General features: G+C 44.2%; 3 protein-coding genes and 1 pseudogene across 4 annotated transcripts in view; 3 read left to right on the top strand and 1 right to left on the bottom strand.

Moving 5' to 3' along the window:
* LOC115017708 (eukaryotic translation initiation factor 2A-like) overlaps positions 1-685 on the top strand; it is a 6,324-nt pseudogene extending 5,639 nt beyond the window's left edge.
* A 2,130-nt stretch (positions 686-2,815) lies between these two features.
* Positions 2,816-10,980, top strand: LOC115017476 (tRNA-splicing endonuclease subunit Sen34-like). Of its 2 annotated transcripts, none has more exons than XM_029445951.1 (5): positions 2,816-3,020; positions 4,212-4,467; positions 7,408-7,528; positions 8,746-9,033; positions 10,729-10,980. In XM_029445951.1, exons 2-5 carry the CDS (start codon positions 4,219-4,221, stop codon positions 10,914-10,916), a joined length of 846 nt encoding a protein of 281 aa, XP_029301811.1. In that variant the 5' UTR covers positions 2,816-3,020; positions 4,212-4,218; the 3' UTR covers positions 10,917-10,980. The 2 variants fall into 2 exon arrangements, with proteins under 2 accessions (XP_029301811.1, XP_029301810.1); XM_029445950.1 differs by having other exon boundaries at positions 2,817-3,180.
* Positions 10,981-13,058: 2,078 nt separating this feature from the next.
* The window catches only part of mindy4b (MINDY family member 4B), a 171,718-nt gene continuing 162,276 nt past the window's right edge, over positions 13,059-22,500 (bottom strand). Inside the window, exons 2-8 of the mRNA XM_029446493.1 lie at positions 21,963-22,125; positions 20,390-20,455; positions 20,214-20,284; positions 19,279-19,351; positions 18,731-18,907; positions 14,616-14,796; positions 13,059-13,496 (exon numbers count right to left, since the gene is read on the bottom strand). Of these exons, the coding sequence (XP_029302353.1) occupies positions 13,354-13,496; positions 14,616-14,796; positions 18,731-18,907; positions 19,279-19,351; positions 20,214-20,284; positions 20,390-20,455; positions 21,963-22,125 (874 nt within the window). The 3' untranslated portion in view covers positions 13,059-13,353. The remainder of the gene's footprint in view (positions 13,497-14,615; positions 14,797-18,730; positions 18,908-19,278; positions 19,352-20,213; positions 20,285-20,389; positions 20,456-21,962; positions 22,126-22,500) is intronic.
* LOC115017800 (complexin-1-like) lies at positions 14,994-16,453 on the top strand. The gene has a single exon (XM_029446494.1). The coding sequence runs from the start codon at positions 15,487-15,489 to the stop codon at positions 15,721-15,723; it is 237 nt and encodes a 78-aa protein (XP_029302354.1). The 5' UTR covers positions 14,994-15,486; the 3' UTR covers positions 15,724-16,453.

Below are 22,500 nucleotides of genomic sequence, written 5' to 3'. Positions count from 1 at the left end.
AGGATCAGCAGGCATCTGGAAAGTTCTTCAGAAGAACCAGGTGACGTTATTAATGATATGATGAATAATAAATAAATATAACAGGTTATATTATAACATTATAGATATGATATGATTATTAATGATGATCAGGTGTGTTTGTTTTGCTCAGCTGGAGAAGCTGCAGAAGGAAGATCAGCTGCTGAAGGAGCTGGAGGAGCTGCAGATCAGCCTGTAGGGGGCACCCCCCCCCCCCCACACACACACACACACACACACACACACACACCAAAAAGAGCAAGTGTGTTGGAGACATTTCTGCTCATCCTTCAGTTTTCTTCATCTGACAGGACAGGTGAGGGGGGCGGGGCTTGTGTTGAGGTGTGTGGCCTTGATTCCCCCCCAACACACACACACACACAGTTAGCTTGCTGTTTCCTGTTTTCATCCATTTGTTCTTCTTTCTTTGGAGGTTGATGAAAGGAATTCTGGGAAATGTAGTTGTGTGTGTGTGTAAAAACATTCACAGACTTTAGAGGAACTGTTTATTTCCCAAAATGTTCCTTTAACATAGTGAAGTGTGTGTGTGTGTGTGTGTGAGAGTGAGAAGCCCTGTTGCTATGCAACATCACATACAGATGCTGAAGCCTTTGTTCCTTTCAGAATAATATCCTGAATGAAACTAATAAAGTTTGTTTTTCAGTCACTTTGTGTCCGGGTTTCTTTTCATGGGACGTTCAGGGACCTCCGGTTCTCTGTGAACTGTTCGTTAAATGTGTCAGTCATTAGCTGTGTCTCGATTCAGGGGCTGCATTTGTAGACCGATTACGTCACAGCGGCAGGGAGAGGATGGAGTGCAGGGAGAGGAGGAGAGCAGGGAGAGGAGGAGAGCAGGGAGAGGGTGGAGAGCAGGGAGAGGGTGGAGAGGAGGGAGAGGAGGGAGAGGATGGAGAGCAGGGAGAGGAGGAGAGCAGGGAGAGGAAGGAGAGCAGGGAGAGGATGGAGAGCAGGGAGAGGAAGGAGAGCAGGGAGAGCAGGGAGAGGAAGGAGAGCAGGGAGAGGAAGGAGAGCAGGGAGAGGATGGAGAGCAGGGAGAAGGTGGAGAGCAGGGAGAGGATGGAGAGCAGGGAGATGAGGAGAGCAGGGAGAGGATGGAGAGCAGGGAGATGAGGAGAGAGGGGAGAGAAGGAGAGCAGGGAGAGGTGGAGAGCAGGGAGAGGATGGAGAGAAGGAGAGCAGGGAGAGGTGGAGAGCAGGGAGAGAAGGAGAGCAGGGAGAGGGTGGAGAGCAGGGAGAGGAAGGAGAGCAGGGAGAGGAGGGAGAGTAGGGAGAGGTGGAGAGCAGGGAGATGATGGAGAGGATGGAGAGAAGGAGAGCAGGGAGAGGTGGAGAGCAGGGAGAGGGTGGAGAGCAGGGAGAGGAGGAGAGCAGGGAGAGCAGGGAGAGGTGGAGAGCAGGGAGAGGTGGAGAGCAGGGAGAGGGTGGAGAGAAGGGAGAGGAGGAGAGCAGGGAGAGAAGGAGAGGATGGAGAGCAGGGAGTGGAGGAAGAGTAGGGAGAGGAGGGAGAGAAGGAGAGCAGGGAGATGATGGAGAGCAGGTAGAGAAGGAGAGCAGGGAGATGTGGAGAGCAGGGAGATGTGGAGAGGTGGAGAGCAGGGAGAGGAGGAAGAGCAGGGAGAGGATGGAGAGCAGGGAGAGGATGAGAGCAGGGAGAGAAGGAGAGCAGGGAGAAGTGGAGAGCAGGGAAAGGTGGAGAGAAGGAGAGCAGGGAGAGGTGGGGAGAAGGAGAGCAGGGAGAGGTGGAGAGAAGGAAAGCAGGGAGAGGATGGAGAGGAGGAGAGCAGGGAGAGGTGGAGAGCAGGGAGAGGAGGGACAGACTCTTCTCTCTGCTGGAGAAACTTGTTGACAAATTAAATGTAAATTAATTTAAATAAATAATTTATATAATGATGAATATATTGTGTATAAAATTTACATGAACTATAAATGAAAATGAATGAAAACTTAATTGATTTCAAGGTTCAAGAAGGATTTATTTTGTACATATGATTTATTAATTTAGAAAAGGGATTATTTAATTTATAAAACTACCAATCAATGAATGGAAATGAACAAAGAAAATGATTGAATGATTATTATAAACAGAAAAATATTATAAAACAATATAACATTTACAGTATATACAGATACAGTTTGCTGCTGGACTTGGATGGGCTGGTGTCTCCTGATGCATCATGTGGTGGGGGTCTCAAAACATTGACTGTCAATGACTTCATGTGTGACAAGAGCTGTTTCGGAGGCAAACCAAGTGACCAAAGCTGAGGGAAAGATGTCGATGCTTTGAGATAATGTCGCCTTCAGCTCGCCTCGAGGCAGGCACAGTCTGCAACCTATACAACAAGTCCCTTGCAGATGCTAGGGACTCCCACACTGAATAAAATGTATATGTACAATTAAAATACATACATCTTATCATGTCTGTACAAGTAATACATACTTTAAATAAACATGTATTTCCTGAACCCGTCCCTTATGTGTTTACATTATATGGGTGGGGGCTGGCTCAGAGCTGTTAAGGTATGGACAGAGTGTGTATGAGAAGCCCCTCCACGTCTAAAATACATCATCGCTGGTGATAAAGCATATCTTCAATCAAGATTGAAAATAAGTATTATCTCTGGTTCTGTTCTCTGGACAAAATGTTAAAGTAAGCATCAACTGCGCGTGATAACTTCTGAGAGTTGCTAGGCGACGGGAGCTGCAAAAGGTAGGGGCGTGAACAGTTGGTGACGCACCCGGAAGTCCCCCGTAGACCGTCTCATGTCGTAGACCGCTCGGTTCGGCCTCTAAAGACCGCGAAGGCTTCAGCTAGTGTTTGATTCCTATTGGTCAGATTTACCACATCACGTTCTTAGTACTCGGGCGGCTGAAGTTAGCGGGGCACGTGCCCTTTCCCTGTGTGACAGGAGCCCCGCCCCGCTTTGACGTGCCGGTGTGGATATGTAACTCCCCTCTGTTAGCGCAGAACTCAGCTGCGGAAGGTTCGTTTGTTTCTCTGAACTTTAGATTCACTAACACGCGGCTCGTTTGGTTTATTGCTTTGTTTGTTGTAGTTTAAACCGTTAAAGCAAAAGCTACAGCCGGGACACTTTACGGCATGACGTGAAGTAGTGCGTGAGAGAAAGCACGTGCACTGAGCAGGTAAGCTAACAGCTGATGGTAAACAGACAAACGGATAGTTAGTTTACCTGGTTAACTAACGGATAACTGACTGGCCATTTACATTTATTCAATTATTCAATTGTAGTACATTTAATCAATTACATTTTATTTAAGGTATGAATGTACATATGTGTATTATATTAAAGTGACATGTAAAGACATTACAAACATCAGAACTGTGACACTGATGGACTTCTTTCACTATCTTCTGACACCGAACATTATGTGGAGATGAAAAAGTTAAAGTTAAAGCCTTTTATTGTCATTATACAAAAAGTTCAAGGAGTACAGAGTGCATTGAATACAAAGACATACATAACATTAAAAACACGGCAGTAGGACAGACAACACAAGCAATCATACGGGGAATACATAGTTACAAATATTGATATAGAAATAGTTTATACTTTTTAAAAGTGCATTCAGAGTGTGTATGTGTGTGAAGATGGTTATTGCATTAGGTGTGGAGGTTAAGCAGCCTGACGGGGGTAGAAGCTGATTTGAAGCTCCTGTATCTTCTCCCAGAAGGCAGGAGAGCGAGCAGTCTGACCTGGGGGAGAGAGAGCAGTCTGACCTGGGGGAGAGAGAGCAGTCTGTGACCTGGGGGAGAGAGAGCAGTCTGTGACCTGGGGGAGAGAGAGCAGTCTGACCTGGGGGAGAGAGAGCAGTCTGTGACCTGGGGGAGAGAGAGCAGTCTGTGACCTGGGGGAGAGAGAGCAGTCTGACCTGGGGGAGAGAGAGCAGTCTGTGACCTGGGGGAGAGAGAGCAGTCTGTGACAGCAGTCTGTGACCTGGGGGAGAGAGAGCAGTCTGTGACCTGGGGGAGAGCTGTCCTTTAGTATCTTGTTTGCTCTGCTGAGACAGCGGGAGGTGGAGATGTGTTCCAGAGAGGACGGGGCAGCCAACGGGTTTCTCTGCCATCCTAATCACTCTCTGAAGCACACCAGCAGTGAAGAAGCGTGAGTGCAGCTGTAGACAACATGCACACTGTTATCTTCTGCTGTCCACAGACTGCTGATGGAGGAGGACTCGCCTCACGTGGTAGGGGTCAGTCTGTGTGACACGGCTCCCCTGCTGTGGCGAGTGGAGGACCTGCGGGCAGTGAGGGCTCAGGGCCTGGTGGGGGCGCTGCTTGGTGCACTGCCCCGAACCCCCCGACAGAACACCCGGCTGGGCCGCCCGCTGCTGCTGCTGCCGGAGGAGGAGGGACTGCTGACCGAGCGCCATGCTGCTGCTAATCGCATTAGCGTACCTGCTGATAACCAGGTTAGTTTACCTGCTGATAACTAGAGAACATTGTACTATACGGATGCATAAATGAACGGTCCCTTGTATTGGCGCAGGTGCGACCGGAACCAGATTGAGTTGTAAACACGTCTGTGTTTCAGCCTGTATTGTAGTGTTTGGCACCAAGGCAGAGTGCGATCAAGTCAACGACTTCACAGAGGAGATATTACGCAATGTGATTGCCTGCGGCATCGCCGACCAAGAAATACAACTTGACCTGCTTGGTGAAAAGAACCAGGACATGCCATTAAAGGACATGATAGAGTATATCGGGGCCAAGGAGTCTGGAAAGCGCTCGGCATCGCGCCTACTCGACCCTCAGGGCGCGGATGCAATCAGCAGTTCATATCGGCGGGGGAAACAGCAGGACATCCGCAACAGGGGAGGAGCCAGGCCAGAGAACCCGAAGGATATGCCCGAAGGAGTATGCATCTACTGCTGTGAAGTGGGCCACAACAAGACGCATCAGTGGCGCGCCAGACACACAGAGTGCCCCGGGTATGGTAAAGAGTGCCGGAAGTGTGGTCGCCAGAATAACCTCAGTAAGGCGTGCCAGGGTGGCCGACCGACTAGTTCCCTGTCTGGGAAAACCGACGGGGTGTACGATGAGCAGACGGCAGCCTTCGTTGAGTTATACACGGTCACCATGGCCAGCACAGATGACGGGTTGTGCACACTCCCCCTCGCTCACAACCAGTACGCTGATATGTGCGATAAGTGGATGAAACGGAAGTCCAGCCTTATGTCAACCTCACGCTCACCAACGAGCGCGAAGATTATAAAGCGCTGGGTTTTGATCTTCAGAAACGAACCCGCGCGGTGTCCCTGCCTGCTATGGCCGACACAGGGTGCCAAAGCTGTCTGATCGCATTAAAGTCGCCCAACAAATGGGTCTGAATGCTGAGGACCTCATACAATAACAAATAACAAGGGAATTCGTACTCTCGGAGCTGCAGTGGTCAGATTAACAGTGATGACGCTCGGAGGTTAGAGACTCGCCAAATTGCATATGTGACGGACACGTCGGACCGCATATTCCTCTCCCGTGCAGCCTGTGTGGACCTGGGCATGATCTGGGACAAATTCCCCACACTCGGGGAGGTGAACCTGGCGACCTCAGAATTGTGTGACTGCCCGCGACGTTTGGAGCCGCCAACCAAGCCAACCACACTCCCCATGCTGGCAACCGAGGCGGAGGAAATGGCAGTGGACGGCATCCCCGACTCAAAGATCGAGATGCCAGAGGCCATTCGCAACTTTCACCAGTACCGCGAAAACATTACATCGACAGACGGAGTGATCCTATACAATGACAGAGTAGTCATACCCCCCCCTCACTCCGCGGCGAGGTGCTGAGCGCCCTACATGCTGCCCACCAGGGTATATCGATGATGACCGTCCGCGCAGAATCCTCTGTGTTCTGGCCAGGTATGTCGGCCGACATCAGCACCACTAGGAGAAACTGCAAACACTGCCACCGGATGGCACCATCCCAGCCTGGAGCTCCACCTACCCCACCTGTCCCGGTCGTTTACCCCTTTCAGGCAGTTTGCTCAGATTTATTCGTACACAGGGGTGTACATTACCTCGTGACGGTGGACCGATACTTGAACTGGCCGATCATCTCAACATCGACACGTGGCGCCACTGGCCTTATAAGCCACTTACGCCGCGTCTTCGTGATGTACAGGACTCCAGAAGAGCTCGCATCGGACAGGGGATCCGAGTTCAGAGAGCGATATTACAATATATACGCCAATAACACGCCAGACCCTGACACAAAGATCTACCCGGCCATGTGTGTTTTCGGCCACCCGATACGCGATTTCATCCCGATCTTCCCCGGGAAGTACAGACCGCACGAGACTTGGCGTGAGACCCTGAAAGGAAGAGAGGAGGCCCTCCGCAAACATCACATTTGCATGTCTGAATCCTGGACAGAGCGCACTAAACGTCTTCCGCCACTCGCAGTAGGGGACTTAGTCCGCGTACAGAACCCCACCCCAACAAATGGGATAGGACTGGCGGTGTCGTGGAAGTACGGCAACACGACCAATACACAATCAGGATCGACGGATCGGGCAAAGTCACTCTTCGGAACAGGAAATCCCTGAGCAAGTTCAGCCCAGTCCATAACGACCAGCCGCCACCCCGATCGATCTATGACGACCTAGCAACCCGCATCATTGTGCCGGCACCCGTCGTGACACCACAGTTACCTGACCACGACATCGATCCCGTGACACCTGCGACGCAAACGGGCCCCACATACCCGTCTGTACTGACATCAGTGAGCACACCCCGGCGCAATGCACTGCCTGCATCAGTCACTCCAGCAGCAGGACGAGGCACGTCGACGCACGCGACCCACCAGACGCCACCACCAGCCCTTGGGACCCTAAGAGCCCCACCAGAGCCCGGCGTGAGACCGCCAGCACCAGCGATCGGTCGACGCCGATCCACCAGGGCGACCAGCGTGCCTACCTGGCACAAGGACTATTCCATGGGCTAGTCATACAATGAGTTCGATAGACATTCGTTCATATTCATTGAACTTCAAGTTTTTCAGCCTTTACCCGTTGGCTTAATAAAGACTTGGAGGGAGATAGAGAACATTGTACTATACGGATGCATAAATGAACGGTCTCTTGTATTGGCGCGACCGGAACCCGGAACTAGATTGAGTTGTAAACATGTCTGTGTTTCAGCCTGTATCGTACGTGTTTGGTTATTGTCATTTCACGCTGATATTATTTACAATAAAGCAATCGATAGAACTCTGTTCTTATTTAATAACCAGTTTACCTGCTGATAACCAGGTTAGTTTACCTGTTAACCTGGTTAGTTTACCTGCTGATAACGGGTTAGTTAACCTGCTGATAACCAGCCAGCCCTCAGGTGCGTTTCATTTGTTTGCAGGATGGAGGGGGCGTGGAGCTCCACCAGCAGGAGCAGCAGAGGAGTTTTGAGGAACAGAGTGTGCTCGCTCTGCAGGACAGGAAGTCAGCGCTGCTCCGCGCCATGACGTCCCCACGTAGTGGTGAGAACCTATAAGAACTCCTGCTGCCTCGTCGTATTGATACGTGTTGGAGATATTTGTTGAAATAAGTTAATTTTTTTTTATTGATTTACAAATTCACTGTCTTTAAAATGCTTCACAGGTTTTATCCAACAAACTTTGATCAGTATTTGCAGGAAGACTTTGATGTAAGTTTGTGGAGAGTTACTGCTGATCGACTGCTCTGTTGCTTTGAATTCATTGACTCTGTTTATTTATTAATCTGTTTATTGTTCTTACTGAATTTAATATTCACAAATCCAAGTTCTTCAACGAGAAGCTTTTTTTTTTTCTTTTTCTTTTTTAGCAACGATTAGTCGATCAACAGAAAAATAAACTTTGTTGATCAACGATCCGGTGTTTCCAAGGAGACGAGAAAGTAAGCCACACTACTACACTTACGATTAGGGTTTAAACGTAGTAGTGTAGTGTTGATAGTGTCCGCCACACAACTTAAATATAATCACTCAATCATACGAAAATCACAGACGTCACATGCTCCTGTTTCGTCCAGTTGGTGGCGTACGCATCCCGAGCAGGAGAAGACCGCAGCTCTCCCTGGAAAGTGTGTCCGAGTCTCAAGTCTCAGAAACAAATAATGTTTTTCCTGTGATCTCTGCATACAGACAAATCTGTCCGTATAAGCCACGCCCACGTGTGTCTAGAACCATTTTCAGCCATTTTGATTTGTGGCCAAATCTGTTTGCTGCTTCTACAGATTTTGAGCAATCGTCACCAAATTTGTTCCAGATGTTCTCTGCACAGAGTGGGATATTTGTTACAGTGTTTCTGCAGCTGGCCGTCAAAGTTTGCTTTGGCGGGGCTTATGTTTCAAAACATGTTGTATCTCCTGAACACTCGTCAACATGACACATTTGGTGCCATTTTACCAATAGGTGGCGCTGTAGCTGTTCCGGCTCGAGTGAATATCTTTAACTTACAAAGACATCGCCTTCGAAACTAGAAAATGATTAGATAATACTTTAGTTACAGCTCAACAAGACATTTCTTCCATAAACAAAAAGTACTGTAATCTTTATAAGATCTTTGTCTAACATTTTATTTTTAAATCTTACAATCGTTAGTCCCTGGCGTGTTTGTGATTTATAGACTCAAGGGGTTGGAAACCTTTTGTACATTTGTCTCAAAGTTCTATGAAGTTGTAGCTGATCTAACAGTCCTGGTTCTGGACCTCTTAGAGTCTGCAGCTGGGGCCGTAGACGAGGCCCTGCGGGGTCGCATGGAGTCCCTGGACCGGAACTTTACCCTCCCTCGCTCTGCTCTGGCAGTGCAGCTGAGCACAGCGAGGGCGGGGCTGTCTCACTGTCCCGATGCCCGCACCTTCCTGCGGGCCGACCGGCCAATCAGAGGACAGGATGAGCCGCACGGCACCACCGCCAGGTACCAGGTGTTCAGAGACCTGAGGGGGCGGGGCTTCTACCTGACCTCGGCGGGGAAGTTCGGAGGTGACTTCCTGGTGTATCCAGGTCAGTGTGTAGAACAATCTAGTTTTAAGTGTTTAGAAGGTTCAGCAGATAAACCTTGGGGGGGTATTCCTTCTCAGTGTGTCGAACATTAGCAGCCTTGAGATACTTTCTGTAGGTGTTTTAGGTCCAGACGCATTCAGGCTAATCGCCATAAACACATATAAAAGATAAATAAATATTGTAAGCCTCCTCCCAACAAATTTCAGTTTGCATTCCTCCGGGTCGCAGCATTTCATACCGTTTGTGTGAAATTGTCAGTATCAGCATATGAATTCTTGAGTTATGTCGTAGTGACCTTTAACCCCTCATCAGTTCATCGTTGGCCGTTTGTGCCAAATTTGAAGAAAGCCTGCATCTGCGGTGTGGAGGGAGGAAACCCCTCATAAAATGTGAATCATCGATGATGTTCCTCTTGTGCTCCACACAGACTGTTTACCTTCATCCAACCCTAGCCCGCTCAAACGGGATTGGTCGATGCTACAGTCTTGCTGCAGGTTCTGTTGGAGGCTCAGGCTCCTCTTGCTGGAGAGTCTGAGTAGCAGCAGAGACTCCAACACGACGTTTAAAGACGTTTGTTAAATTCTGAGAGTTTTATGGACTAAGTGATTGATGAAAAATCAGCATAAAAAAAAAAAGTTCAAACTGATACAATTAATTCCTCTCTGTAACGTCCCATCTTTAATGTCCCTTCTGTAACATCCCCTCTGTAATGTCCTCTCTGTAACATCCCCTCTGTAACATCTTCTCTGTAACGTCTTCTCTGTAACATCCCCTCTGTAACATCCTCTCTGTAACGTCTTCTCTGTAACATCCTCTATGTAACGTCCCCTCTTTAATGTCCCTTCTGTAACGTCCCCTCTGTAACATCTTCTCTGTAACATCCTCTATGTAACGTCCCCTCTTTAATGTCCCTTCTGTAACATCCCCTCTGTAATGTCCTCTCTGTAACATCCCCTCTGTAACATCTTCTCTGTAACGTCTTCTCTGTAACATCCCCTCTGTAACATCCTCTCTGTAACGTCTTCTCTGTAACATCCTCTATGTAACGTCCCCTCTTTAATGTCCCTTCTGTAACGTCCCCTCTGTAACATCTTCTCTGTAACATCCTCTATGTAACGTCCCCTCTTTAATGTCCCTTCTGTAACGTCCCCTCTGTAATGTCCCCTCTGTAACGTCCCCTCTGTAACGTCCCGTCCGTAACATCCTCTCTGTAACGTCTTCTCTGTAACATCCTCTATGTAACGTCCCCTCTTTAATGTCCAGTCTGTAACGCCCCCTCTGTAACGTCCTCTCTGTAACGTCCCCTCTTTAACGTCCCCTCTTTAATGTCCCCTCTTTAATGTCCCTTCTGTAACGTCCCCTCTGTAACGTCCCCTCTGTAACGTCCTCTCTGTAACGTCCCCTCTTTAACGTCCCCTCTTTAATGTCCCCTCTTTAATGTCCCTTCTGTAACGTCCCCTCTGTAACGTCCCCTCTGTAACGTCCCCTCTGTAACGTCCCCTCTGTAACGTCCTCTCTGTAACGTCCCCTCTTTAACGTCCCTTCTGTAACGTCCTCTCTGTAACGTCTTCTCTGTAACATCCTCTATGTAACGTCTTCTCTGTAACATCCTCTATGTAACGTCCCCTCTTTAATGTCCCCTCTGTAACGTCCCCTCTGTAACATCCCCTCTGTAACATCCCCTCTCTTATTCAGGTGATCCTCTCCGGTTCCATGCTCACTTCATCGCAGTCTGTCTGTCTCTGGACGAGCCTGTGTGTATGCTGGACGTCCTCGCAGTGTCTCGTCTCGGCTCCAACGTGAAGAAGACCGTCCTGCTCTGCTCGCCGAGGCCAGACGGGGGGGTCGTGTACACCTCGCTGCAGTGGAGCGGGATGGTGTAGAGCAGTGGTCCGCAGACCGGTACCGGAACAGAAAGATTTAATAAAGAAATATTTTATTTTGAAAGAAGATTTATTTTTGAAAAATCACCGGATACATCTGTCTGTGCGTCTGTGTCTCTTGACACATGTCAAGACGCTTGTCTCAGTCACGTAATACTTTTACATATATTATATTATATTATATATATATATATATATATATATATATATATATATATATATTATATTATATATATATATATATATATATATATATATATATATATATATATATATATATGCGATATATATATATATGCGATATATATATATATATATATATATATATATATATATATATATATATATATATATATATATATATATATATATATATATATATATATATATATATATGTATGCGATATATATATGTATGCGATATATATATGTATGCGATATATATATGTATGCGATATATATATATATGCGATATATATATATATGCGATATATATATATATATATGCGATATATATATATATATAGATATCTATATATATATATAGATATCTATATATATATATATAGATATCTATATATATATATGCGATATATATATATATATATATATAGATATCTATATATATATGCGATATATATATATATATATATATATATATATATATATATATATATATATATATATATATATATATATATATATATATATATATGCGATATATATATGCGATATATATATATATATATATATATGCGATATATATATGTATATATGTATATATATATATATATATATATATATATATATATATATATATATATATATATATATATATATATGATAGATGTATATATATATATGATAGATATATATCTATATATAGATATATATATATCTCTATATCGCATATCGATATATATATATATATAGATATATATATATATATATATAGATATATATATATATATAGATATATAGATATATATATATATATAGATATATAGATATATAGATATATATCTATATATAGATATATATCTATCTATATATATAGAGATATATATATATATATATAGATATATATCTATATATAGATATCTATCTATCTAGATATATAGATATATATAGATATATATCTATATATAGATATCTATCTATCTAGATATATAGATATATATAGATATATATCTATATATAGATATCTATATATCTATATATATATATATATATATATATATATATATATATAGATATATATCTATATTTATATATATATATATATATCTATATATATAGATAGATATATATAGATAGATATATATATATATATATCTATAGATATATATATATATATATATATAGATATATATATATCTATAGATATAGATATATATATATCTATATATAGATATATCTATATATAGATATATATATATATATCTATATATAGATATATATATAATATTATATATCCTCATAGTTAGCCTCATAGTTAGCCCCCCCCCCCCTTTTGAAGGTCGGTCCATGAAAATATTTTCTTGCATGAAACCGGTCCTTGCACTGATGTAGAGACCTGAACCTGAAGGAGGCAGTAATGCCCCTCCTGCTGGACCCCTGCAGGGTCCCCCCTGCTGGAACCTCAGAGAGGAGCAGGAAAGGAGGACCTCAGGGTTATTAGTACGTGCACGGGATGTTTGCTTCATGAATTAAAGACCTGATTCAAACTGAAACTTGAGATGCACCGACTGCACTGACAACAAACAAACATGTTGCAACTTTTCTTCCTATTCTATACTTAAGTATGTGAGGATGTTGAAGTCACAAGCTTCATGTACGCCATAATTTATCCACTAAATCTTTTATCAAAACACCAACTTTACACCTCAGGAGACACTTTTTAAAGACATTTTAAGATTTTTTGCATTCTTGAAGCCTTTTTGTGTTATTTCACTATGTTTGGCAAATTCTTTAGAATTCCAGAAATGTGTGGTTTCGACTCAAAACTGTATTACAACTTTATATTATTTATTATTTATGCGCTATTTCAAGATTTCATTTTAATTTTGAGCTTTTCCTCTCAAACCTTTTTGAGATATTTCAAGATTTATTGGATTTCTGACTAAAAGCTTTTTCTTGATATTTCTAGTTTTTAATTTGCTGTGTCCACTCAAGATTTTGTTTATGTGAAAATTGAAAATGCATATCACAACCATTGTGCTGCGTGTTTGACCGGCTCATAATCGGACACATCTGACACACATCGGTGCGTCTCTAACTAAACGTCGAGAAGTTTTCTCTCAGGAAGAAACACAAGACTGAAGATCAGCTGACAACGTTTTAATTAGGGGAACTTTAAACACAGTTAATCAGCTGTCGTCCTGCAGCTCTGCCACGTGTTGCTGCCTGCTGATTGGAGGAGCTTCCTGTCAGGTGGTCAGTAGAAAGGTACGATGCCGCTCCAGTCTATTGCGGCTCCGTCCCACTTGGTCCTGATGGTCATCTCAAGTGAAGGGAACCTTTTCTCCGGGTCTCCATCTGAGAGTCTGCAGGACCTCTCCCAGTGGTGAGAGTGAGTATCTGCAGACAGACTCTGGATTAGACCTAACCACTACTTCTTTAAATTACTTAGGTTCACTACAGCAGTATGAACCAAAATAAAGATATTTATCTGTGATTCACAATAAAGGATCAACAGGAATAACTCCATCAGGACGTTTGTAAAGAGTTCCTGTCGGGTCTGCAAGACCACAAGCTAACTGCTCTTAAAATGCTTGTTTTCTGAATGGAGTTTGGTTGATCAGCGCTAAGCTAACAGTGTAGCTGCTCCATGTAAATGAGACGTAAACATGTTTCTACACACACACATCTGCACACACATCTACACACACACATCTACACACATTTCTACACACACATATCTACACACATATCTACACACATACCTACACACACATATCTACACACATCTACACACACATATCTACACACATCTACACACACATATCTACACACACATCTACACACACATCTACACACGCATATCTACACACATCTACACACATCTACACACACATATCTACACACATCTACACACACATATCTACACATATACCTACACACATCTACACACACATATCTACACACATCTACACACGCATATCTACACACATATCTACACACAACTATCTACACGCATCTACACACACATATCTACACACATACCTACACACACATATCTACACACATATCTACACACATATCTACAGATATCTACACACATATCTACACACATCTACATATATCTACACACATCTACACACACATATCTACAGATATCTACACACACATATCTACACACACATATCTACACACACATATCTACAGATATCTACACACACATATCTACAGATATCTACACACTGTGACTTTAATGATTTAGGATGTTTGTTATTGATGACAGGAGCCACAGATGCTGCGATAACTCGCCTGGTGTTGTCTTTGCATTGACTCTGTACGTAACAGAAGTTACGTGTAAACGTACACTTCAGTCGTGTAGTCGAGGGTTATGATGAAGATTATAAAACAACATTAATCCTTCCTTCTTACCTTTCACATTAAAAGCCCTACACATATCCACTGTAACTGTTTACCGCCACCCCCCTCCACTGTGTAAAGGCTTCAGGGGGACGTCCTCACCCACAGTGAGCCGGGCGGTCGTCCTCTGTGAGCGCTGCCCATTGTAGTAGTACAGCGTGAACAGGTGCTCCATCTTCCAATCAGAGAGCAGCGAGCGGTTCAGACCAAACACCACAGAGTGACTGCAGTTTATACAGCAGAGCCACACCGGGAACAGGGGGGTCTTCAGCATGCTGCCCACCTGGGGACAGAGGACAGGGGACAGGCTGAGGACAAGGGAAAGGCTGGGGACACTGAGGCGAAGGACACAACAACAATATATTTATAATTATGTATATATATATATATATATATATATATATATATATATATATACACTGTGTGTAACCGATGTATAAATGATAACTTGTTTTATATTTCAAAAACATCCATTTGTTCATATTTTGTTGTAATAATACTCCTTTTTGTATATTTATTTTGAGGAGTCTTATTTGGTTAAATATGCTTTTATTTTGATACTCCTGAAACCGGCACTTTCTGTGTTCGCGCCACTTCCGGGAGACGGTTTTAGGTTCCGCTGAGGTGAGGAGGCATGTGGGTAGAGAGTTGCTCGGCGCTGCATAAGGCCTCTCTCCGAGCCTTGAGACAATAAATGCTGGTTGAAAAGGCAGAAATTCTCCTCATCATTATTTCCTGATCCAACACAACACAACGCAGAGTCGATCGTGGTGTCAGCTACAGACCGGCTACAGTGGTGCCGTGACCCGGATTCACAGTGCTTCAGGCTGTTTCTTCATGTTCCTGAGGCTGTGGATCAACACCAGCTTGGTCACCAGAGGTTGCTGCACACCACACATTTACTTTCATGTACTAAAGTCTGTCTCCGATAACCTGACCACTGAAGGAAGAGAAGAAGGAGAGGAAGGGCAAGATGGAGGCTGAGCTGGAAAGCATGAAGCAAGGCATCAGAGATAAGTATGGCTTGAAAAAGCGCGAGGAGGCCGAGGCTGAGGCAGCTGCTGCGGACGAGGAGCCTGCAGAGGGCAGCTTGACTCGACCCAAGAAGCTGGTGCCAACCCCCTGTGGCGACGAGGAGGAAGAGGAGAGCATCATGGACACAGTGATGAAATACCTACCTGGCTCTCTGCAAGACATGCTCAAGAAGTAGGCTAGCTCGCTAGCTAATGCTAACGTTATCTGGCTTAGTTCATAGGCTGCATTCACATGGTTGGCTTGAATCAGGATTTCTTTCCACCCACATGACAGATGAGAACATTGCTTTGAAAGTACATACAATAAACTGTAATCCGGCGTGATGTTTTGGTTTCCGGAGTAAGTTTTGTGGTGGGGAAATGAATCAGATGTGACCCAGCAGTGTGAATTGCAGCTAATTGCATTAGGCGGCCAGGTATATGTTAGCTTGACTGATGTTAACGTTGGCTATTTTACACTTATAATTTGTTTTCCTGTACCTCTGATCTGGTGGATATAACTCATAGGGACAATGTGACTGATGTATGTATTTAAGGGTAGCAGGGTCTACTGGATACTGAGTTTGTATGGTGTACAAGGCACCATACTAATCTAGGAGGGGCTTAGGCTTGATCACCCTTATGTTTCCTCTGAACCTATACAGTAGGTGGCGTATACAGCTGATGGTAATGCTTAGAGTTTTTCAGTGAGCCCTGGCTAAGTACGTGCATGTTGTTTCAGTTGTCTTGGGGGTCAGATTGGCGCACATGGGTACGTTGTAGTCTGGATGTTGGTGAAATTTAGTTACTCCTGAAACCGGCACTTTCTGTGTTTGCGCCACTTTCGGGAGACTGTTGGAGGTTCCACTGAGGAGAGGAGGCATGTGGGTAGAAAGTTGCTCGGAGTTGGATGAGGCCTCTCTCCGATCCTTGAGACAATAAATACTGCTTGAAAAGGCAGAAAAAATCTCCTCATCGTTATTTCCCGATCCAACACAACACAATGCAGATTCTATCGTGGTGTCAGTCGCAAACCGGCTCCATGTGCACAATTATTAGGCAAGTAGGTATTTTGACCATTTTGATCATTTTTATGCATATTTTCCAACTCCAAGCTGTATAAACTTGAATGTGTATTGGATTTAAGCACATCAGGTGATGTGTATTTGTGTAATGAGAGAAGGTGTGGCCTTAGGAGATCAACACCCTATATCAGCTTCTTTTCCGCAGGCAAAATGGGCCAAAAAAGAGATTTAACTGACAATGAAAAGTCACAAGTTGTAAAAAGTCTTTCAGGGGGATGCAGCACTCTTGAAATTGCTAAGATATTGGAGCGTGATCACAGAACCATCAAATGTTTTGTTGCAAATAGTCAACAGGGTCTCAAGAAACGTGTTGAGAAAAAAAAGACGCAAATTAACTGCCAAAAATTTGAGAAGAATCAAACGTGAAGCTACCAGGAAGTCATTATCCTCCAGTGCTGTCATATTCCAGAACTGCAACCTACCTGGAGCACCCAGAAGTACAAGGTGTTCAGTGCTCAGAGACATGGCCAAGGTAAGGAGGCTGAACCCAACCACCACTGAACAAGACACATAAATTGAAACGTCAAGACTGGGCCAAGAAATATCTGAAGACAGATTTTTCCAAGGTTTTCTGGACGGATGAGATGAGAGTGACTCTTGACGGACCAGATGGATGGGCCCGTGGCTAGATCAGTAACGGGCACAGAGCTCCACTTCGACTCAGACGCCAGCAAGGTGGAGGTGGGGTACTGGTATGGGCTGGTATTATTACAGATGTGCTAGTTTCAGGTTGAAGATGGACTCAAAATCAACTCCCAAAACCACTGCCAGTTTTTAGAAGACACTTTCCTAAAGCAGTGGTTCAGGAACATGTCTGCTTCTTTCAAGAATACCATGATTCTTATGCAGGTCGATGATCCATCGCATGCATCGAAGTCCTCCACTGCGTGGCTAGCCAGTAAAGGCCTTAAAGATGAAAGAATAATGACGTGGCCCCCTTCCTCACCTGTCAGTTACCTGACCTAAGCCCTACTGAGAACTTGTGGGCCCTTGTTAAACGGAAGATTTACGCTGAAGGAAAACAGTCCACCTCTCTGAACAGTGTGTGTGCGTGTGCGTGCGTGGCTGCTGCTGCACAAAAAGTTGATCATCAACAGATCAAGAAACTGACAGACTCCATGAATGGAAGGCTTGTGACTTATTGAAATGAAGCGTGAGTGAGATGGGAAAACCTTCGTTTTTCATTAGTTGCATAATAATTCTGCACATAATGGTGCACACAGATATTCTCCTAAGAAAGCCAAAACCTCACTTTTACTTTCTTAAATATTCAGGCTTATTAACATTTTGGATTGAGAGCACTGTAATAATTCAATAATAAAATGAATCCTCAAAATTACAACTTGCCTAATAATTGTGCACAGTGTGTGTATATATATATATATATATATATATATATATATATATATATATATATATATATATGAAAAGGTGAGGACTCAAATGCAAGACGAGGAGATTAACAAAAAGAGGGCTTTATTTCAAAAAGCTTACAAAATAACAAAAGGTAAACAATAAACTGAAAAGACAAACCAGGATGACACGGGGAGCACGAGGAAGCACAAGGAGACATCTGCAAGGGTGACACTTGCAGATGACGATCTGACAAGGAACACTGGGAAAGACAGGGATATATACACACAGACACTAAACGAGGGGAACGAGACACAGCTGGGGAGAAAAGCTAAAACACAAGGGCAAAGTGAACGGACACAGGAGGAACAAATCAACAATCACAGAGGGAAACACACAGACAGGAAGTACAACTAGACATGACATAAGGGGGAGTGACTTCAAAATAAAACACAATATACAAAAATCAAGACTGTGACAGTAGTCGTGTATATACATTTACATATATAGTAATAGTATATATAGTAGTAGCAGTAGTAGTGTATATAGTAGTAGTAGTGTGTATATATATATATATATAGTAGTATATATGTATATACGTATATAGTAGCAGTAGTAGTAGTATATATAGTAGCAGTCGTGGTATAGTAGTAGTAGTAGTAGTATATATGGTAGTAGTGTATGTAATATTGTAGTAATATATATAGTATTAGTAGTATATATAGTAGTAGTATGAGCAATACTACAGCAGTATTCAGTAAAGTACCTGTGGCAGTCTGCCTCTCTCCATCTGCTCTCGGCTCCAGTGTAAGTACCCCACGTCGCTGCGGGACAGAACGCCCTGCAGGGGGCGCTGCAGAGGCCGTCCGTCCTCCCCGAACAACAGAATGCCGTTGAAGACGTGCGGACTGGCCGTCCCTGTCAGCAGCAGGTTGAGCAGAGCCTGCTGACACAGCAGAGACGGCCGAACCCGAGCCGCAAAGACAAAAACATAACGTGATGCAGAGCCAATGAAAGTAACTTCAAGACAGGAGGCATGAAGGCAGAAAACAGATCTTCAGATGAACCAGGTTCACTTACACTAAGAGTGTGCAGGAGTTTTTATTACATTGTGGCCTGTGATGGAACCTCTGATATAATATGTGAATATTATTGTATTTCCCTATCTGTTATTTTATTGTACTGAAATATTTGAATTACACTGCACATGTAAAAGCCCAACTAGAGTTTGAATTAGCTATAGAGTTTCATATTGTGAAATTGCATCGTCCCTATCAAATGAAATAAATTAAAATGCTGCAGGTGAGTTCTCACCTGGCGACAGACGAAGTTTCCCAGACTGAGGTTCAGCAGGTGGGAGGTGGAGGAGTCCAGATCCTCCTTCAGCCTGAGAGGAAGAGGAGACCACCTCTGTAGAAAACATTCAACCTCCGCTGCTATAACCAGTGTGTAGTAGAGTTTGTATCTAACACACACAGTCATTAAACACATTAAAGCAGAATGTAATATATATAAATAATAACATTTGACTATTTTCAGCAGTTTGAGACATTTTCTCATATTTGGGACAAATACCTGCTGTTTCCATGGTTTCCTGCTCAAACTATACAGATGCATCAAAGTGTCAGAGACAAATCCTCTGAGCATTATATATATATATATATACAGGGAATAATTAAGGTTTGTGTTTGTTTACATAAAACACGATGTAAATAAACATTAACATTGACATTGTGAAAATAAATGAATATTTGGTAGTTTTAGCGTAAGGACATCAGACTTAAACCTCTGCAGCTGAACTGAAGTTGGAAGTTTAATATTGTATGTTTCTACTTTAAGTAAAGTTTTTAAAGTCAGTTAAAAGTTTGCTTTTTAGGTTTAGATTGCAAATCTGTATTTTTCAATTTTAGTTTTTAAACAGTTTGTTACGATGGTGTCCATTGTAGGTTTAAAAGTAGGGTAATAGTAAAAGGGGGTAATAGTTTGAGAAAAATAACTTGCATTTTCTCTGCGATTAAAGTAGTGAATGTACGAGAATAAATTAGTGACTTTATAATCTCAGGAAAATCTTTCCATATCTTTTCCAAATCTCCATCTTTACATGTTAATCGCAGCATCACATCGTCTGCATGCTGAGGCTGCTGTGCTGTTCACTGAGATGAATGCGTTGGTAGCAGCTCATTGGTCAGATTCTGCTTCTTTAACTCTGTCTGTGCGCCATGTAGGGGGCGCTAACACCCGAAGGTTACCTGTCCACTGTCCGGGAGCAGATGAGACTGTACAGGAACAGGATGACTCCGTGACTCCCCTCCTCTTTAAACTGCAACAACAAGTCCTCATCACCACTTTGATTTGGTAAATATTGATTATTCTAACTTCAACCAGCTGCTGTATGTGTTGATGTGATCAATTCAAATTGACTCACACACTGAATGTGCTCCAGGATGAACTTCTTCACATCGTCCTTATTGTTAAACGTGAACAGCTGCAGCTGAAAGACAGTCACATATATAATAATTAATTATGTATTAATATTATACCAAGTACTGTCAGGTCTCCTCACTGTCAGGTCCCCTCTCTGTCAGGTCTCCTCTCTGTCAGGTCCCATCTCAGTGGTTACTGTCAGGTCTCCTCTCTGTCAGGTCTCCTCTTTGTCAGGTCCCATCTCAGTGGTTACTGTCAGGTCTCCTCTCTGTCAGGTCTCCTCTTTGTCAGGTCCCATCTCAGTGGTTACTGTCAGGTCTCCTCTCTGTCAGGTCTCCTCACTGCCAGGTCTCCTCTCTGTCAGGTCCCATCTCAGTGGTTACTGTCAAGTCTCCTCTCTGTCAGGTCCCATCTCAGTGGTTACTGTCAGGTCTCCTCTCTGTCAGGTCTCCTCACTGTCAGGTCTCCTCACTGTCAGGTCCCCTCTCTGTCAGGTCTCCTCTCTGTCAGGTCCCATCTCAGTGGTTACTGTCAGGTCTCCTCTCTGTCAAGTCCCATCTCAGTGGTTACTGTCAGGTCTCCTCTCTGTCAGGTCTCCTCACTGTCAGGTCCCCTCTCTGTCAGGTCTCCCCTCTGTCAGGTCCCATCTCAGTGGTTACTGTCAGGTCTCCTCTCTGTCAGGTCTCCTCACTGCCAGGTCTCCTCACTGTCAGGTCTCCTCTCTGTCAGGTCTCCTCTCTGTCAGGTCCCCTCTCTGTCAGGTCTCCTCTTTGTCAGGTCCCATCTCAGTGGTTACTGTCAGGTCTCCTCTCTGTCAGGTCTCCTCTCTGCCAGGTCTCCTCACTGTCAGGTCCCCTCTCTGCCAGGTCTCCTCTCTGTCAGGTCTCCTCACTGCCAGGTCTCCTCACTGTCAGGTCTCCTCTCTGTCAGGTCCCCTCTCTGCCAGGTCCCCTCACTGTCAGGTCCCCTCTCTGCCAGGTCTCCTCTCTGTCAGGTCTCCTCACTGTCAGGTCTCCTCTCTGTCAGGTCCCCTCTCTGTCAGGTCTCCTCTCTGTCAGGTTCCCTCTCTGCCAGGTCTCCCCTCTGTCAGGTCTCCCCTCTGTCAGGTCTCCTCTCTGCCAGGTCTCCTCTCTGTCAGGTCTCCTCTCTGTCAGGTCCTCTCTCTGTCAGGTCCCCTCTCTGTCAGGTCTCCTCTCTGTCAGGTTCCCTCTCTGCCAGGTCTCCCCTCTGTCAGGTCTCCCCTCTGTCAGGTCTCCTCTCTGCCAGGTCTCCTCTCTGTCAGGTCTCCTCTCTGTCAGGTCCTCTCTCTGTCAGGTCTCCTCTCTGTCAGGTCCCCTCTCTGTCAGGTCTCCTCTCTGTCAGGTCTCCCCTCTGTCAGGTCTCCTCTCTGTCAGGTCTCCTCTCTGCCAGGTCCCCTCTCTGCCAGGTCTCCTCTCTGTCAGGTCTCCTCACTGTCAGGTCTCCTCTCTGTCAGGTCCCCTCTCTGTCAGGTCTCCTCTCTGTCAGGTCTCCTCTCTGCCAGGTCTCCTCTCTGTCAGGTCTCCTCTCTGCCAGGTCTCCTCTCTGTCAGGTACCCTCTCTGTGAAGTTGTCCAGTTTGTAGTCCAGGTGAGGTGTGATGCAGTAGTCTTCGGTCACCAAGGTAACGGTGGCGCTGACCTCCTGGCCGGCCAACCAGAGGCTGTCGGTCAGTGCCGCCGCCAATGCCCTGTCCTGATCTTTCTGTCCCACAGACAGGCTGGAGGCAGAGGGTGGACAAATACAAAGTTGGAGGTTATGGGCAACATGGTTTGTGTATACTGTGCATACTGCGTTATTTATACCTTATATTACATTTTATATATATTATATTTATACCTATGATTATGGTTTCATATCATCATAATGTGTACGGTTAGCTAATCTTATATAAAATATGAATCTAAAATAAATATTATATTCTATATTTATTTGATATGTGCATTATATTGTGTTTTTTTTAAATGTAATTGAGTTTGAATTTGAATTTAAGGGGACAAACCCCATATTTCTCCATATTTCTGATAAATGTTCTCGTCTTTTTTCGTCATCGCAACCTGTTTCCACCAGGACAACAATACATCTGCGCTAGTAT

The sequence above is a fragment of the Cottoperca gobio genome, chromosome 13, assembly GCF_900634415.1.
Source record: "Cottoperca gobio chromosome 13, fCotGob3.1, whole genome shotgun sequence".
Lineage (NCBI taxonomy): Eukaryota > Metazoa > Chordata > Actinopteri > Perciformes > Bovichtidae > Cottoperca > Cottoperca gobio.
The sequence above is the reverse complement of the archived record's forward strand: the minus strand, read 5'-3'. Positions and strand labels throughout refer to the sequence as shown.

Bases quoted from the DNA above. Each gene is read 5' to 3' on its own strand.
- LOC115017800 (XM_029446494.1), top strand. From the start codon at position 15,487: ATGGAGGCTGAGCTGGAAAGCATGAAGCAAGGCATCAGAGATAAGTAT.
- LOC115017476 (XM_029445951.1), top strand. From the start codon at position 4,219: ATGGAGGAGGACTCGCCTCACGTGGTAGGGGTCAGTCTGTGTGACACG. The intron at 4,468-7,407 runs GTTAGTTTACCT...ATTTGTTTGCAG, and splicing joins GCGTACCTGCTGATAACCAG to GATGGAGGGGGCGTGGAGCT. The intron at 9,034-10,728 runs GTCAGTGTGTAG...TCTCTTATTCAG, and splicing joins TGACTTCCTGGTGTATCCAG to GTGATCCTCTCCGGTTCCAT.